Below are 19,216 nucleotides of genomic sequence, written 5' to 3'. Positions count from 1 at the left end.
AGAAATACATTAGCTTTGAAAAGCTGGTTTTAGGCTCCCGAATTAGGCCTAGCAGAATGAGAGTTCCAGGGGTCTTGCTTCGTTTGGGTTTTAATTAAGTGTTTGCCCACGTTGGGCTTCAGGCGGGCCCAAATGCTATATGTGTTCTAGTTGGGCCTATCTACCTCTAAAATTAACAGCACTTACATATTTACAACAACTAGATCTCAGTTTTCTTCTAAGTAAAACAAGTATTCAAAACACAATCCTCATTTTAAAAATTAACCACATGAGTTGCAAGATAAGAGAAACATATACTTAAACCATGATCTAGAAGGAAAAAGGGAAGCCTGGATTTAGGCTCAGGACCTAGGCCCAATGACCTAAGTCCAGATTGATCAAATTCGTTTGGGCCTTAAATTTAGCCTTACTTTAAACGAAAACAGTCCTTACTACCCTTACGGATTGTGCTCACAACTTAGCCCATTGTGTCACTATACTTATGAAGACATTATGGCATCCCTACCAATAGTTTAAACAAAATTAAAGCTTCATTTGTTACAACTTTTCACATCAGAATACAACTTTCTTAAGAAAATCAGAATTATTACATGGTAATCCTATTAAATCATAAAATACTAATCTAAACACTAAACTATTACAATCCCAATATGATCAATGAACACTGCCTCTCTTGGACATTGCTTATCCATCAAAGTTATGCCTCTCATATGGATAATACTGGATTCCAATAGGCTTGAACAGTAGAATTTTTGGATTTTTTAGCCCTTGGACCTGCTGATTTGGTCAACTAGTGACCAAATCTGCAGTAAACAATTTACAACGAAAACAAACAAAGAAAGAAAAATAAAGGTTTTGAATAAAGAGGAGGGTGTCAGATAGAAGGAAGGGGAAAGAAAGGAAACATAACCACACACTTCATTAATTACCCAAACCTCAAACATGGGGATCTAATCATGTCATATGACCAATGCAACATGGAATCAGCATATATATCAACACCAATGCTAGACCCAAACAAGAAAATCAATACTCATGATATAAAAACCCAAAGAGGTAGAGATTCACACATTTTTTAAAAGAAAGAAACTTCAACACTATTGTAACTTCAGCATACAAGTCACAACAGGAAAAATACAAATGTGCATACATTGGCAAAGCAAAGACTAGCTTGTATTCATCTCAAGTTCCAATTACAAACACTTAAACATGGAGGAAACATGTGTATCTTGAAACAACAATTAAATAACAACAGCTAAAATGAAGAAAACATCTGCTGGAAGCTTCAGAATCACAGAAATAACAACAGGAATCAAGCAGCTTCAACAACCAAGTGAATCCCAGAGTCTCAAAACTAAAACCAAACACTTGAAAGCCAAGAAATTCCCCCAGTAAATAACCTCAGAAAAGTCTCTATTTCAATCCATTTTCCCAGCTTATGAACCAAAAGAGGAATTATTTTTTTGAAATCTTTCTATGGTTTTTTTGTAAAATCTAGACAAAGAACCTTTTTGCAGAGAATAAGGCTGATGATTGCTAATGATTGTCTACCCCCTTTTTCAGAGTGAGTGAGCTTATATATTTAGGCTGCCTTGGGAGGGTATCTTTTAGGCATATTCCTTATCCTAGGGAATAAATAGTACTGTCCTTTTATAACCTTTGGTACAACTGCCCTATATTTCAGCATCTTTTTTATAACAGCTAGGACAGTTGTACATTTCTAGGAAGTTTTTAATTTTTAGCCTAAGTGTAAATCCATTTTACTCTTTAGGTTACTGCTTGTTTCAGCTTTTATCCTAAATTTTTAAGTTCAGCTATGTCCCTAAAATTTCAATTGATTTCAAATCAGGACAAACACAAACAATCCTAAGGAAGATCAGAAATCTAAATCAAAAAGGCCTAGGAGAAACATGAGACTGCCATCTAGAACTAAAATATAAAACAATCCATAAGAGGAAATGTTCTCCTAATCAAACCTAAACTAATGACTGAATTAGGGCATCTATTAATTGCAAAATGAACCTAAATTCCACAATAACAAACAAAAGATAAGAAGAAGAGATAACAGGAAAGCAACAAACAGAAACAATAATGATTAATTCAACTCATGCAATTTAGTATTAAGATCCAGACATGCTCGAATCGGTCAAGAACAAGTAAACAACTAAGGATATGAATAAAATCTGAAATTAAACCTAAACATGCGACTAATCAGGAATGTGAACAAGAAAAGGAAAAAGAAAACATAAGAGAAAATGAAATCATGGAGAAACAGAGTAAATAACAAACTAAACTAAAAATGAAACCTAAACTACATGATTAGTTCCTAATGACCAAATGCAAAAGGGGCTAACAAAAAATCTAGAATATGCAATTATAGACAGAACAAAGACAAAGAAAAAACAATCAAAGGAAAGCAAAAAGAGATGGCCAAGAGAACAGAAAAAGAAAAGAAGATAGAAACACAACCTAGAAAATTACATATAGTGGAACAAACTGGAACCGGAGGAATTGGTTTGAACTTGGACTAGTTAGGGCCAGCTTGAAAAAATAGGTCAAATCTACATGAATCAACTGCTCTCATCAAAAGCAGTTGACTCATGTAGAATTGAGCCATTAAAATCCCAGAATCGACTTCGGCAGAGGACTTTTAAGGTTTCAGAATCTAAGATCCAAAATTCGACCAAATTGGGGCCTATTTGGAGGGGCTAATGGTAGCTTAGGGTTTAGAGAGGGGCAAGGATAATAGGGTGTGAATTTGGAGCGGATTGGAGAAGTTAGGTTTTTTGGCCGGATTTTTGATCTAAAATTCGAGGGTTTAGGCTGGGATTCGAGGGAAAAGAGTTGGAGATATGGACTGAGGAAGTGAAGTGGGGTTCAGGGTGTAAATTTGGAGAGATTTGGAATACCGAAACCGTCGTGAGGCAATTTTCAGTGGGCGGTTTGTGGCAGAGGCGACGATGAATTTTAGGGCGGCTAGGGTTAACTTTGATAGAGAAGAGAGACGGAATAAGAGGGGTTAATGGGGTGTCTATCTCATTCAGACAGTTATATCTAAAATGATAGACCAGTTCCGGGCCGTTGGATTAATGAGATCCAATGGCTGTGATCAATCATTCACAAAACGGGGTCATTTCGGGACCGGGGGAGCTGGACCGGGTGAGGATTTTTGGGCATGGGTTAATTGGACGGGTTTTGGGGTAATTTGGGCCGATTTTGGTCAGATTAGGTATGAAATTAGCCCAATTTCAAATAGAAGAAATATGTGGAGCTATGAGGTAGATGCTGTATGAAACCCACATGGTCCAGCCGGGAGAAGGCCCGAGCACCACTGAGGTTCTATATATGGGGCCCAATGCCAAGTTGCAAAACTGGAAGGATACTTCGTTCCCAGTCAGGCGGGAATCTCGGTAGTCCAGTCTTGACACCTTTTCTACATCACGAGTTATTCCAGGGTGTAACTTGGATGTTTCTTTTAGTTTACTTCCTTTAAATTCCAATGTAAACCCCGTTATCTTCAAAATTCAATGAAATGAAATCAATATTTCATCGTTCATGAATCTCTCTTTATTCTTTCTGATTTTTGTTACCTTTTTCTTATTTCTTCTTTCAGTTATAATAATGCAGTTTTAAATAACATGACATGCCTACGGACTTCATGCCCAGATCCAAACACGCTGTCTCATTGTGAAATAATGAATCAAGAACCGAAATATGATGAAGAAGAGGCTTTTAGGGAAATAAATCGAGAATTTGAACAATTTGAGAATAAGCCTAAGCCAAATCTAAATGAAACCGAGCCAGTAAATTTGGGTAGTTCAGAAGAGGTCCAAGAAACCATGATAAGCATTCACATAGATGAAAGAACTAGGGATGCACTGATCCAACTTTTGTTTGAATTCAAAGATGTGTTTGCTTGGTCCTACATAATATGTCAGGGTTAAGTGTTGATCTAGTGGTGCACAAATTGCCAACTTACCCCGATTATCCCCCTGTCCAGCAAAAAGAAAGAAAGTTCAAAACTGGCTTTAGTGACAAGATCAAAGAAGAGGTCTCCAAGCAGTTGAAAGCGGGTGTGATCAGAGTCGTCCGATACACCACATGGCTGGCTAATGTGGTTCCCGTACCAAAGAAAGATGGGAAGACTCGAGTGTGTGTTGACTATCGGGATCTGAACAAGGCAAGTCCCAAAGACAACTTCCCTTTGCCAAACATCCACATCCTTGTTGACAACTATGCCAAACATGAGATATAGTTTTTCGTGGATTATTATGCTGGATATCATCAGATCTTGATGGATGAAGAAGATGCGGAAAAGATAGCCTTCACCACACCCTGGAGCACCTATTGTTGCAGGGTCATGCCTTTCGGTCTGAAGAACGTCGGGGCAACGTACATAAGAGCTATGACTACCATATTTCATGACATGATGCACCAGGAAATTGAGGTGTATGTGGATGATGTGATCATTAAATCTAGAACACAAGATGACCATGTTCGGGAACTGAGAAAGTTCTTTGAGCGTCTGCGCAAGTATGATTTGAAGTTAAACCTGGCTAAATGCACATTTGGAGTTCCGTCTGGGAAACTTTTGGGATTCATCGTCAGTCGGAGCAGCATTGAGCTAGATCCAACGAAGAAAAAGTCTATTCGGGATTTGCCTCCTCCGAGAACCAAGAAAGAGGTGATGAGTTTTGTTGGGAAGGTTGAACTACATCAGCCGATTCATTGCCCAGTTGACTTCCACATGTGAGCCCATATTCAAGCTGTTGAAGAAAGATGTGGAAATTAAATGGACAGATGAGTGTCAAGAAGCCTTCTACAAAATCAAAGAATATCTGTCAAATTCGCTAGTCTTGGTCCCACCCAAACCTGGGAGGCCTTTGTTCTTGTATTTGACAGTCTTGGAGAATTCCTTCGGATGTGTCCTCGGGCAACACGATGTGATCGGGAAGAAGGAGCAGGCAATATACTATCTGAGCAAGAAGTTCACAAGTTACGAAGCCAAATATACCCTGTTGGAAAGGACTTGTTGCGCCCTAACTTGGGTCGCTCAGAAGCTTAGGCATTACTTGTTGGCCTATAACACTTAACTCATCACCAGGTTGGATCCTTTGAAATATATATTCCAAAAGTCGATTCCCACGGGGAGGTTAGCAAGATGGCAAATCTTGTTCACTGAATTTGACATAGTCTATGTCACCCGCACGGCAATGAAAGCCCAAGCTTTAGCAGATCACCTAGCTGAAAACCCTGTTGATGATGAATACTAGCCTTTGAGCACTTACTTCCCGGACGAGGAAGTAAATTCAGTTGTGGTAACATCAGAAGACACTAATGCATGTAAAATGTTCTTCGATGGACTTGTGAACGCGAAAGGTGTCGGAATTGGGGCAATCTTGACCTCACCCACTTGTCAACACTATCCAGCCACAGCCTGGCTTCGGTGTTTCTACACAAACAACAATGTCGAGTACGAAACCTGCATTATGGGTATGAATATGGCAATCAACCAAGATGTGGAAGAATTGATAATCATGGGAGATTCAGATCTGATCCTCCAACAAGCTCAGGGAGAATGGAAAACTCGGGATGTCAAGCTTATTCCATACATGCAACATGTGGAAGATCTTAGCAAGCGGTTCATGTCAGTCGAGTTGAGGTACATTCCTCGTTTTCACAATGAGTTAGCCGATGCACTCGCTACTTTGGCCTCGATGTTGCCATATCCAGGCGATGTCGACATTGACCCGCTGGAAATCCAAATTCGAGAAAGGCATGGTTACTGCCACACGGTTGAGGTCGAACCAAATGTTCAGCCATGGTATCATGATATCAAGAGATTTCTGAAAACGAAAGAATATCCCAAGCAAGCCAATGGAGACCAAAAGAGAACCATTAGAAGGCTTGCCAACGATTTCTTCTTGAGCAGAAAGGTCTTGTACAAAAGGACTCCTGATCTCAACTTGTTAAGATGTGTGGATGCCGAAGAGGCTGAAAGAATCATGCATGAAGTGCACGTAGGAGTGCGTGGACCCCACATGAATGGATACGTCCTAGCAAAGAAAATCCTTGAGCAGGTTATTACTGGATGATTATGGAAAAATACTGCTTCAGTTTTGTCCGAAAATGTCATCAGTGTCAGGTGCACGGTGACCTGATTCATGCACCGCCTACAGAACTGCATCATATGTCAGCACCGTGGTAGTTCGTTGCTTGGGGTATGGATGTCATTGGGACAATTGAGCCAAAAGCTTCAAATGGGCATAAATTCATATTGGTTTCCATTGACTACTTCACAAAATGGGTTGAAGCAGTCACCCACAAAGTCGTCACTAAGAAAGCAGTGGTGGATTTCGTGCACTCCAATATCAACTGCCGTTTTGGTATTCCTACGACCATCATTACGGAAAATGTTGCAAACCTGAATAGTCATTTGATGAGGGAGATATGCGAACAATAAAAGATCACGCATCAGAATTTCACCCCTTATCGGCCCAAAGCTAATGATGCTATTGAAGCAGCAAACAAAAACATCAAGAAGATTCTGAGAAAGATGATTCAGAGTTCGAGACAATGGCATGAAAAGTTGCCATTTGCATTATTGGGATATCGCACAACTGTGCGCATATCAGTCGGAGCAACACCCTATCTACTGATTTATGGCACTGAAGCCGTAATACCCTTAGAGGTTGAAATTCCATATCTCCGAATCATCGTTGAGCCTGAAATTGAGGATAGTGAATGGGTCAAGACCCGCCTAGAACAGTTGACCTTGATTGACGAAAAGCGGATGGCCGCAGTTTGCCACGGGCAGTTGTATCAACAAAGAATGGCCCGGGCCTATAATATGAAAGTGCGGCCTAGGAACTTCGAAGTGGAGCAAATCGTCTTGAGACATATTCTCCCTCATCACAAGGAAGCAAAAGGAAAGTTCGCTCATAACTGGAAAGGCCCATACATTATCAGAAAATTGTCGCCAAAAGGGGCGTTGTACTTGGGATACATTGAAGGAAATGACCCTAAAACAGCTGTAAATGCAGACGCAGTCGAAAGGTACTATGTTTAACCTTTTTGCAGTACCAATTTTATCTAATTGGGATGACGAAGGCTTTCATTCTCGCTACCCCAAACACTCCAATCCTTTGCTAACCCTTTGAGCCGGTTACCCTTCTTTGATTACCTCTCTGGAACCTGAAAACGCTTGTAAAAAAATCAATCAAATAAAAACAAAAAGAAAAATCAAAACAAAAGTTTCCCTAAACTCCGTTTGACTTGATTCCGAAAGGATATGTAGGCAGCCTCTCTGGGATTCAGTCACACCAAAATAAAAACCCAAAGTCCCCCAAAAAGTAAAACTGGGGCAGATGTTATAATGGTTCAACGATGATCCCGCCCAAAGGTTCCAAAGTTGTAACTCAATCCAAATTCTTTTTTAACCAAACCTTATTCAAGTCCTTCCGATCAATCAGTGAGAATGTTCAAGGACCGAAGAATACAGTTACTTGGATCCGATATAGTCAAAATGAGAGAAATAAAATGAGAGAGTCTTATTGGTGAAAACCTACACAGGCACCGTAAGGCGATGGTAAGCAGAGAAATTAAAAATGAGAGAGTCTTATTAGTGAAAACTCGTAAAGAGCACTATAAGGCGACGGTGAGAAGAGAAATGAGAGAGATCAATTGGCGAAAACCCGTAAAGGGCGCCGTTGATCGAGACTAAGGAATCCCTTACAACCATTGGCACTGAAAGAGTCCTGGCAAGGTTTTCTGGTTTCAAAACACGGGTCATAATGGGTTTATGAGAAGTTGGATAGTTGCATAGATCGAGTATCCAGTCCAAGAAGCATGTCATGTCTATTGAAGTCTGCATGCACTCCAGATAAGTGCTTCTTTCCTCCCCCGAAAGGGACACTTCTCTTTAAATTCGTTTTCCTGTCCTTTCTTTACTTTTCTTTGAATCCCTTTCGGTTTAATCCTCCTCTGAAACTAATACAGAGAAAAGATGGCAAGATTGGTTTTACAGGGTTCTGCTTAGCAAAAGCCAAGTTCAAGTAAAGGCACCCAGCCTTAGCAGGTACCTCAAGTCGATCTCGATTGGCCTTAATGGTCGATGCTCCAGAGTCGAAGACTTTTGAAAAGAAAATAAACCCAAAGTCAAGCTACCATAAAGGCAAAATAAGGAAGGCCAAGGCTCCACACAGGTTAACCGTCATGTGAAATTTGGGAAAAGTCAAGATACCCGGTTTTAGAACAGAAATCGGTCTCCAGAAAGCCAACAAGCAGTAAAGGATGTCAGCGAAAGAGTTGGGCCGAGATCAAGTGATCAAAACAATCAAGACCACAAAACCAACCATCGCTTCAAACTGACAAGTTGTTCTTTGATTTGAAAACAGGTGCAATCTAAGATAACCTCGCAAGAAGTAGGTACAATAAAAGCAAGGCGCGCAGAGACCAGAATGGTCCTGCAGCAGAAGTTAACCCAAAAAGGGAAGTCCCTTTCAAACTGTTCATGCATTCTCTTGAATAAAGTATTAAAAGTGAAATGAAAACAAGAAGAAGAAAATATCCAAAATCATAGTAGCCTAGGGCCCCCAATCTCTAGCTGCGTTCTTCCAACATAGGGTCTCATTCCCTAGTCACTCCCAGCATAACCTGGTAGTCTTTTCCATTATAGGGGTCCACTTCCTAGTTAATCCCCGGTATAACCTGATGACTTTTTTCTTTTCCGGCATAACCCGAGGACCTTTTTCGGCATAACCCGATGACTCTCCCGGCATAACCCGTGGACCTCTACGGCATAACCCGAGGACCTTTTTCTTTTTCGGCATAACCCGAAGACCTTTTTGGGCATAACCCGATGACTTTTCCGGCATAACCCGTGGACCTCCCCGGGCATAATCCGATGACCTTTCCCGACATAACCCGTGGACCTCCCCGGACATAATCCGATGACCTTTCCCGACATAACCCGTGGACCTCCCCGGCATAACCCGAAGATCTTTTCCTTTTTCGGCATAACCCGATAACTTTTCCGGCATAACCCGATAAATTAAACAAATATCATGTTTTAATTGCATAAAAACCAAAAGTTGCACCTTTAAATCAATTTCATTAGCCTCTCTCTATTCCAACCGTTCTCCCCCCCTAGCCGTTATCACTTGCCACCTATAACTTTTCTTAGTCCATAAAGGCTATCTCAAAGAATATAATTCCTAAGAATTTAATCATTCTACCCATTCTTAGTAAAAACGCTTATTACAATTATTAATAAACTTAATACCCATTCTATTACAATTACTCCATATATGTTACACTTTCTTTTCCTATTACTCATTATAAGTTACTACTTGTATTTTGGTTACTATAAATACTAAAGCACATCTTCTCTTTTTCGTTACTTTCATCTCTTCTTCTTCATTGACCATTCTTTCCATTACTAGAAATTCTTTATACAGAAGTTCTTTTTTTTTTTTACTTTTTCTTCTCATTGTTGGTGTTTCTGCCAAAGTTATATGTCCATATATGATATTGGTGCATAAATTTCATTATTTAGGAGTGAGGAAGAAAAGAACATATCCTTTTTCTCTTTTGACTTTATTTCCTTATTGTAATATTGTTGGTGTTTTGGCCACAGTTATTTATTCATACACGATATTGGTGCATAACTTTTATTGTTTAGGAAGTGAGGAAGAAAAGAACATATGGTGTTATTAGTGGATAATATTTAGCGATTCAACTTTAACCTTATATATATATATATAGTATGTTGCAGGCTTGCAGTTATAGTGTGGATTTACATGTAAAAAGTAATAACTTTGCCTTTTTTCTTGCATTAAAATACTCTATTTTTTTTAGGAATGATTGTGATAAATTTTACATTGAATTTTGATTATTGTTTCAATATTTTTAGAGAGAATTGAGAAAGTGATTACATGCTCAAAACAAATGACAATTTGAGACAAAAAATTATTTTTCTCATTCTAAAACAAGTGATATCATTTGTGTCCTGATATCTTTTAGTGGCCTTTTGGCAGTTTTAAAGAGACTATCTCGCCAATTTCTTCAAATCTATTACGGCTCTTAGTGTGGTTTATATATATATTCTTGACTCCTCTCTATTAATTTATAAGATAGGCGTATCGTAATGCTAGCTATAAGTAATTAAGCAAGAAAGATTGATTTTTAGAATTTTTAGAAGAATAGTAAGAAAAATGGTAATTAATTTGATTATTCAAGGAAGGATAACGTTTTCTCATTTGCTTGAGGTTTGAATATGAGAAAGAAAAGAAAAGAAAAGAAGAAAAAAGAAAGAGAAAATAACACTTGAGAAATATTGGAGCATTCAATTATGCATTTTATTGGCATGTGATCTATAATTTAAAAAAGAGATGTCGGTGAAAGAAGAGGAAGATAGAGAATTATAACTAATATTATTGAAGAAGTGACTATTTAATCTCTTAATATATCACATAAATCATGAACATTACGAGAAAAAGATGAACAAGAGGGAGGAAGTCGAGTTTTGTAATTTTCATAAGATCGGTAGAAGTAAAAATAAAAATTGAGTTGATTTATTTAGGGAAGGATAATAGTACTTTCTAATTTACATTCTAATTTTCCGAAAAATAGAAAGGCATGAATATGATAGAGAAAAGAAAAGAATAAAATAAGAAGATTAGAAAAGGTAAAGAAATGAAAAATAGAGCGAAGAAGGGTGGGAATTGTATAAATAGTAGTTTGAATGAATATACATAAAGAAGTGATCGGATTACATGATAGAAAATTATCAAGAACAAATATGAAAAAATATAAGGGAAGGAAGGGCTAATAAAGAGAAAAAATAACAAAAAAGGAAAAAAAGGAAATTTAAAAGATATCAAGGAGATAATGAGAATATGATCAAATGAAAAGCTTTCTTTTTGCTTTTCCTTCATAAAATATATAAAATCGTGAAAATAGAAGCTTTTAAAAATATTTACTAGAAATATTAATAACAAAACTTAGATAGGAGGTTTACGTTTAAGTGTTTATAATTGTCCCTTTTAAATAGAAATGCATAGAATTTTGATACAAAAAAGTAGAACAAGAATAATTTTTGACTTAATTATTTATTAGATAAAAATAATTTCTATAATAACATGACTATTTCAATAACATTATTTTATCAGTTATTTATAAAAAGGAATATATCATTAATTTAACCGCACGAAGCGCGGATAAATTTACTAGTTCAAAAATAAATGACATATAAGCTTAAATGGACCATACCCGCTTTAGATCCATTTCTTCCTTAATGTGATTTGACTCATAACCCAAATGGTTTCGATAAAAAAAATTAAGTTCCACATTAGTTTAAAATAATTATCCTATACTACAAATTTCTTGTTTTTTTTGTTACATAATGCTCATTTATATATATTCTATACTAAAAAATTCTTCTCTTGTTTGTATGCCACATCTGAGTAGTTTTATAACTCTACTGAAGTTAAAATACTATTGTATCCAAATCACGTAATATATTTATAATTTTCTAATGAAGTGAAAATAACATTGTATCCATCTCACATAACATATATTAATGTATCATAAGCATACAAAAATAATAAGGCTAATAAAAATTTATTTTCACAGACTACCATTCTATTAATTTCAAAATGTTGCTTCTTAAGCAACACCAACATATAAATAACCTGCTTAGTAAACAACGCATGTAATTAAAGTGCATAACGAAAATTGTCAATAGACATGCAATTACAGACAATCTATTGCAATTGTTTTGACAATAGAAAGATTGTATCTATATGGTCAAAACCCCCAAAAAATTACAAGACCTAATTTTATCAAGGGCAGTGGCGGATGCAGCGTATAACCTACGGGTTCAACTGAAGCCATAACTTTCGACACAGAGTAAAAATTTATATGTAAAAATTCATTAAAATTGTAAAAATAGTAGATATGAACCCATAAATTTAAAAATACAATGGGTTCAATGTTAAAAGCCTTAAAATTGAACCCATAAGATTTAAATCCTGGATCCGCCTCTGATCAAGGGTATGCGTTTTTTCGCCCTATTGGAACCCATTTAAATTATGAGTCAAATCACATTAAAGAAGAAATGGATTTAGTGGGTATGAATATCCATTTAAGTTTATGTAGTATTTGTTTTGAATTTTTCTCATTAAATTTTATGTCATGTCATATTTATGGTAAGGTTTGAGTTAAAATGACTTTTAAGTGACAATAATAAAATTTAGTTACTTATAAGTGACAAAAAATAGTTAAGCAATTTTAGTGAAATTAAAAAATAATTGAATGCCTTTCGAGTCGTAGAACAAAAAAAGCCGGCCCCAACTCCCACCCAGCTTAATCTCCTGGAGGGTCCAAATGTAATATTTCTGCTGAAGGATAAGTTAAGAAAATAATCTTTTATTATCACTCATTTTCATTCACTTGCACTAACCCACGGTTTGGACAGTTATTATCATAACCGTCCTTTGCAAGAAAAGAAAGAAAGAAAGAAAGAAAGAAAGAAAGAAACGCGTGGACCACGTGCAACATTTCTAACTTCCAGAATTTTATTGTATTTTTTTACGGGCGGTTCAACGAGTTTTGTGGCCTAAAATCAAATTTTATGAGGGACTTTAACTTTTTTTTTTTTAAAAAAAATTATTTATTTATTTGAAGTCTATATCTAGCGTTTCTTTGATACAAAATTAGTAATAATTTTCTTATAATCAATAACTCCTAATAAGTCTTTCTTAATTAAAAATATAGCTAATTCATTTAACCTTTGTTGATTTTAGGTAAGATTTTTTAAATTTTAATTTTGAAAATTTCTTTCCGCTGAAGCGACGGCAACAAGAGTTATTAACATTATTCCATAAGTAATATAGGCATTGAAAAAAGAATCAAATCTTTTTACTTGACCGAATGTATCAATTATAATGTTATCTTCTAATTGTACTATTTTTCTTAATATTTTTAATTCCGAAAATAATTCTTAACATCAATATCGAATTGATTATTATGCTTTAAGGAACATTCAAAATTAAAGCAATATTTTTTCAAATTTTCATCATCTAGTGATCTTAATTTTTTACTGCTAAATAGAAAACAAAAAATATTTTCATATGTTTCGAATTATTCAAATCTATTTTGAAGTGAAAACAATAGCCTTGTCTGCTATGTATAAAGTAATCAACTCCAGAGGACTTTTCGAAAGATTTTGAGATTTTATTATCAAAATTCTAATCAAATTGTTACTTCCTATATATCATAAGTTTCTTACGAAATTTGGGTTCGATATTTATTTGCAATTTTCGTGGCAGAAATCATTGTAGTTGCAAATCCTTCTTCTCTATACTTGTTAAAGAAGAAAAAATCAAACTTTTTCACTTGACAGAACTTTTTTTAAATTTATACATAATCTATCAGGTGTAACAAAAAATGGAATCCCCACAAATGTGGGACCTAAAGGAAATTGCTTTACTTACTTTATAGAATCCCCACAAACTTTTTGTATTTCCCCCCTTCGGATTTTCTTCTACTGGACTAGGAATCTTGGATTATTACTTTTCTATTAGCCTAGAAGGTGAGACATGTAGCCACTCTAATGAAAATGTGCGGATTATTGACTTCTTAAAGATCATTGATGATTGGCTTAAATTTGCATTATGTGTTTCTTCATTTTGGAAAGTTCCATCTTTGTTAACGTTATTCATAAGTTGGATCATACTCACATTGTATTATTTTATATCATTACCTTTTAAGTATCGATCGAGTCAAAAAATTCCTTCTTTTATTATATATAAATTTCATCGGTGTATAATTTATATATATCGTAACGACTATAAAAATTATACAGTGAATTCCGCCGATTAATTTTGTAAGGATCTCTATTTTTAATAATATGAAATTATGCCTTTTTCTTATTTGTATGTAATTTATTAATATATATATATATTAATTCTTTTGATGAAATAAGGTAATCAATTGAACATATTGAGATGAGGATCTGACAGCTAAACCTTGTATTTATAATCCTAGCCTTGTAGAGATAAAGTATTCAATAGGTCCATGCGATAAGTGTCTGAGTGAAAAAATCGGACAAAATAACCTTGTGTTTGTGTATGTATTTAGCCTTTATAAATTTCAAGAATTTATTATCACGATCCGGATTTTCCACCCTCGGAAGTCGAGATGGCGCCTACTAATGGAAGTTAGGCAAGCCAACCCTTAACTACTTGTTGCACTTTCATTTTTCCTTTTTTTAACAAACACAAGCCGAAAATATGATAAAAGCGGAATTTTAAATAATTAAGTGGAAGTCGACAAGTATATATCTTAAGGCTACGTCTATTACAACTTATAAAACCTCATATACCCAAAACCTGGTGTCACAGTGTCACATACTGTCTAAGAGTTACTACATACAAGGTCTGAAGAAATACAATACACTATTTCTGAACAAAGGAAATGAAACAGGAAATAGAGATAGAGGGAGACACCAGGGCCTGCGGACGCCTGCAAGTCTACCTTGGGTCTCCGAATGTACTGAAGGAAGTCCTCCAACTACTGTCCGAAAGCTGCTCCTGGATCTGCACACAGTGCAGCGTGTAGTATCAGCACAACCAACCCCATGTGCTGGTAAGTGCCTGGCATAACCCCGGCGAGGTAGTGACGAGGCTAGGACCAGACTCCAGATAAACCTGTGCAGTTATATAATATATGGCGGAAAATAAACAGGAATAAGTAGTTTAAAATGGGAGGGGGTACATGCTTCGGGGAAACATATCAAGTCCAACAGAAACTTAATAAAGTATGAAAGGACAGCTCAATATCTACAACAATACAATAATAATACTGTTGCGGCGCGCAACCCGATGCCTTATCACTTAACATTGTTGCAGTGTGCAACCTGATCCAATATAATATCTGTTGTGGCGTGCAACCCGATCCAATATAATATCTATTGCGGCGTGCAACCCGATCCAATATAATATCTGTTGCGGCGTGCAACCCGATCCAATATAATATCTGTTGCGGCGTGCAACCCGATCCAATATAATACCTGTTGCGGCGTGCAATCCGATCCAATATAATACCTGTTGCGGCGTGCAACCCGATCCAATATAATATCTGTTGTGGCATGCAACCCGATCCAATCTTGCTACAACATCTATCTACCTCAGCTATAACCAAACTTATTACAACATCTAACTACCTCAGCTATAACCTAACTTGTTACAACATCTAACTACCTCAGCTATAACCAAACTTGTTACAACATCTAACACTAAGAATCATCAACCTAAACATCCGTAATATCAATTAAAAACACAATGCAGGGGGAACCGCAACTCATAATAGCCCGGCAAGGGGGCAATATAATGATCTCTTTTCTTTCTTACTTTTACTTCACAATTCACTTCACAACTCGAACCAATCACTTATACTTTCACAATTCGTTATACCACTGGAGCCAATGCTCCTCAACCTTCACAGGTCACAATTCTTTTCCACAACTTTACACAACAAGTATAAATCTTCACCAAGGCATGGATAATACAAATAAGTCATGAAAATCACAATATAAGATTCACGGTCATGCTTGACACCAACGTATAGATACTCGTCACCATTCCTATACGTCGTACTGAACAAGAAGCAAATAGCAAATAGGACATAACTTCTAATCCCTCAAGCTAAGGTTAGACCAAACACTTACATCGATGCTTCGAACACAACTCAATCTTCAATTATAGCTTTACCCCTTGATTACACCACCAATTCGCTCGTATCTAGCCACAAGTTACTTAATTACATCAATAAACGCTAAATGAATCAATTTGAATGCATGAAAATGAGATTTCCAAAGTTTTACCCAAAAAGTCAAAAATCACCCCCGGGTCCACATGGTTAAAACCCAAGGTTCGAACCAAAACCCGATTACCCATTCCCCTACGAACCCAAATATGTAATTTGTTTTGAAATCGAACCTCAAATCGAAGTCCAATTCCCCAATTTTTGAAAAACCTAGGTTCTACCCAAAAACACCCAATTCCCCTCATGAAAATCATTGATTTGAAGTTGAAATCATGTTAAAAGATGTTAATGATTGAAGAAAACTAGTTAAAAAGGACTTACATTTGATTTGGAGAAGAAAGGTTGTTTGAAAAATTGCCTCTTAGGTTTTTGAGGTTTTGAAAAATAAAAATAACTGGAAATCCCATCTATTTATACCCCTCTCAGGACCTCTGTGCGGACCGCACAAAATGGACTGTGGCCGCACAGGCCTTCCTGATGTACTGCGGTCCAGTGCCTTGTGTGGACCGCACGAAATGGATCGCGGCCGCACAGGCCTCCACCGCGGATCGCAAGAAATCGAGCGCGGCCAAGAAATCTTGGCCTTGCTCACCGCGTACCGCACAAATCCCACCATGGTCGCAGAGTCCCCACCGTGGCCGCGAAGTTTCCACCGCGGACCATGTGACCTGGCTTCAGAGACCTGCAACTTTTTTTTTCCTAAGTTCAAAACTTCCCGAAACACAGCCGAAATACACCAGAGCCCTCGGGGCTCCTAACCGAACACACGTACTAACTCAACAACATCATACGAACTCATCCGTGCGATCAAATCGCCAAAATAACCTCAATAACAATGAATCAAACCTCAAAATCAAGAACTTTTTCTCAAACTTCATCAATTATCAAATTCAACAATTTAGATCCGGATCACGTCAAACAACATCCGTTTTCAACCAAACTTTACAGAAATGACTTAAATCATATATAAGACCTGTACCGGGCACTTGAACCAAAATACAGGCCCGATAACATCATGTTCTAATCAAATTTCGTTTCAAATTTCTTTAAATAATTTCAGAAAACAATTTTCTCTGAAAATTCATTTCTCAGACTCGGGACCTCGGAATTCAGTTTCGGGCATACGTTCAAGTCCCATATTTTCCTATGGATCCTCCGAGACCATCAAATCACGGGTCCGGGTCCGTTTACCCAAAATGTTGACCGAAGTCAAATTAGCTCATTCTATAATCAAAACTTATCGTTTTTCACAGATTATCATATTTAAGCTTTCCGGCTACACGCCCGGACTGTGCATGCAACTCGAGGTGACTCTAAATGAGGTTTTCAAGGCCTCAGAACACGGAGGTTTCGTTTTAAAACAAGTGATGACCTTTTGGGTCATCACATTCTCCACCTCTAAAACAACCGTTCGTCCTCGAATGGACAGAAGAAGGAAGTACCTGAGTCGGGGAAAAGATGGGGATAACGGCTCCGCATATCAGACTCGGACTCCCAGGTCGATGCCTCAGGAGGCTGACCTCTCCACTGAACACGAACAGAAGAAAAACTCGTCGACCTCAACTGACGAACCTGCCGGTCTAGAATATCTACCGGCTCCTCCTCATAAGACAAGTCCTTGTCCAACTGGACAATGCTGAAATCTAACACGTGGGATGGATCACCGTGATATTTTTGAAGCATAGACACATGAAACACTGGATGCACGACTGATAAGCTCGGCGACAATGCGAGTCTATAAGCCACTTCTCCCACTCGTTCAAGAATCTCAAATAGGTCAATAAGCCTAGGGCTAAGCTTGACCTTCTTCCCAAATCTCATCACGCCCTTCATAGGCGACACTCGAAGCAATACCCGCTCACCTACCATGAATGCCAAATCTCGAACCTTGCGGTCGGCATAACTCTTTTGCCTGGACTGAGTTGTATGAAGCCTATCCTGAATAATCCTGACCTTGTCCAAGGTATCCTGAACCAGATCCGTACCCAACAATCGAGCCTCTCCCGACTCAAACCATCCAACTGGAGATCAGCATCGCTTACCATATAAAGCCTCACAAGGAGCCATCTGGATACTCGACTGGTAACTGTTGTTGTAGGCAAGCTCTACTAAAGGAAAAAACTGATCCCACGAGCCTCCAAAGTCAATGACACAAGCCTGGAGCATATCCTCCAAAATCTGAATAGTCCACTCGGACTGCCCGTCTGTCTGAGGATGAAATGTTGTACTCAAATCAACCTGAGTGCTCAACTCTCGCTGAACTGCTCTCCAGAAATGCGAGGTGAACTGCGTACCTCGGTCCGAAATGATAGATACAGGCACACCATGAAGACAAATAATCTCGGATATAGATCTCAGCTGCCCTCTCGGATGAATAGGAGACTGCCACAGGAATGAAATGCGCTAACTTGGTCAGCCTGTCAACAATGACCCATACTGCGTCGAACTTCCTCTGAGTCTGTGGGAGTCCAACAACGAAATCTATAGTGATCTGCTCCCACTTCCACTCGGGAAGCTCGATCCTCTGAAATAACCCACCAGGCCTCTGATGCTCGTACTTAACTTGCTGGCAATTCAAACACTGAGCTATATATGCAGCGATATCCTTCTTCATTCTACGCCACCAATAATGCTGCTGCAAATCCTAATACATATTCGCGGCGCCCGTATGAATAGAGTACCTAGAACTATGAGCCTCCTCTAAGATCAACTCTCGGAGTCCATCCACATTATCCACACCAACTCGACCCTGCAATCTCAAAACTCCATCATCATCTAAGGTAACTCGACACTGCACCGTGTCTCTAAGGACACACAAATGGGGATCATCATACTGTCGATCACGGATACGCTCCAATAAAGAAGAACATGCGACCGTGTAAGATAATACCCGACTAGGCTCAGAAACATCCAACCTCACGAACTGATTGGCCAAGGCCTGAACATCCAAAGCAAGCGGTCTCTCACCAACCGGAATATAAGCAAGGCTGCCCATACTGGCTGACTTTCTACTCAAAGCATAGGCCACCACATTGACCTTTTCCGGATGATATAAGATGGTGATATCATAATCCTTTAACAACTCCAACCACCTCCTCTGTCTCAAATTCAACTCCTTTTGTTTGAACAAATACTGAAGACTCTTGTGATCCGTGAACACCTCATATGCCACGCCATACAGATAATGCCTCCAGATCTTCAATGCGTGAACTATAACTGCCAACTCTAAATCATGAACTGGATAGTTCTTCTCATGAATCTTCAACTGCCGCGAATCATAGGCAATGACCTTGCCATCTTGTATCAACACTGCACCAAGCCCAATACGAGATGCATCACAATAAACTGTATAAGGCCCTGAACCTGTGGGCAAAACCAACACTGGTGC

At 37.9% G+C, this 19,216-nt stretch overlaps 2 protein-coding genes across 2 annotated transcripts; both read left to right on the top strand.

Moving 5' to 3' along the window:
- The first annotated feature begins 5,501 nt into the window (after positions 1 to 5,501).
- On the top strand, positions 5,502 to 6,095 carry LOC104211956 (uncharacterized). Its single transcript, XM_009761108.2, has one exon. It carries the CDS (start codon positions 5,502 to 5,504, stop codon positions 6,093 to 6,095), a length of 594 nt encoding a protein of 197 aa, XP_009759410.2.
- Positions 6,096 to 6,223: 128 nt separating this feature from the next.
- On the top strand, positions 6,224 to 7,069 carry LOC138888011 (uncharacterized). The gene is made up of 2 exons (XM_070169806.1): positions 6,224 to 6,349; positions 6,467 to 7,069. Exons 1-2 carry the CDS (start codon positions 6,224 to 6,226, stop codon positions 7,067 to 7,069), a joined length of 729 nt encoding a protein of 242 aa, XP_070025907.1.
- The last annotated feature ends 12,147 nt before the right edge of the window (positions 7,070 to 19,216 follow it).

The sequence above is a fragment of the Nicotiana sylvestris genome, chromosome 3 (genome assembly GCF_000393655.2).
Source record: "Nicotiana sylvestris chromosome 3, ASM39365v2, whole genome shotgun sequence".
NCBI lineage: Eukaryota > Viridiplantae > Streptophyta > Magnoliopsida > Solanales > Solanaceae > Nicotiana > Nicotiana sylvestris.
The sequence above is the reverse complement of the archived record's forward strand: the minus strand, read 5'-3'. Positions and strand labels throughout refer to the sequence as shown.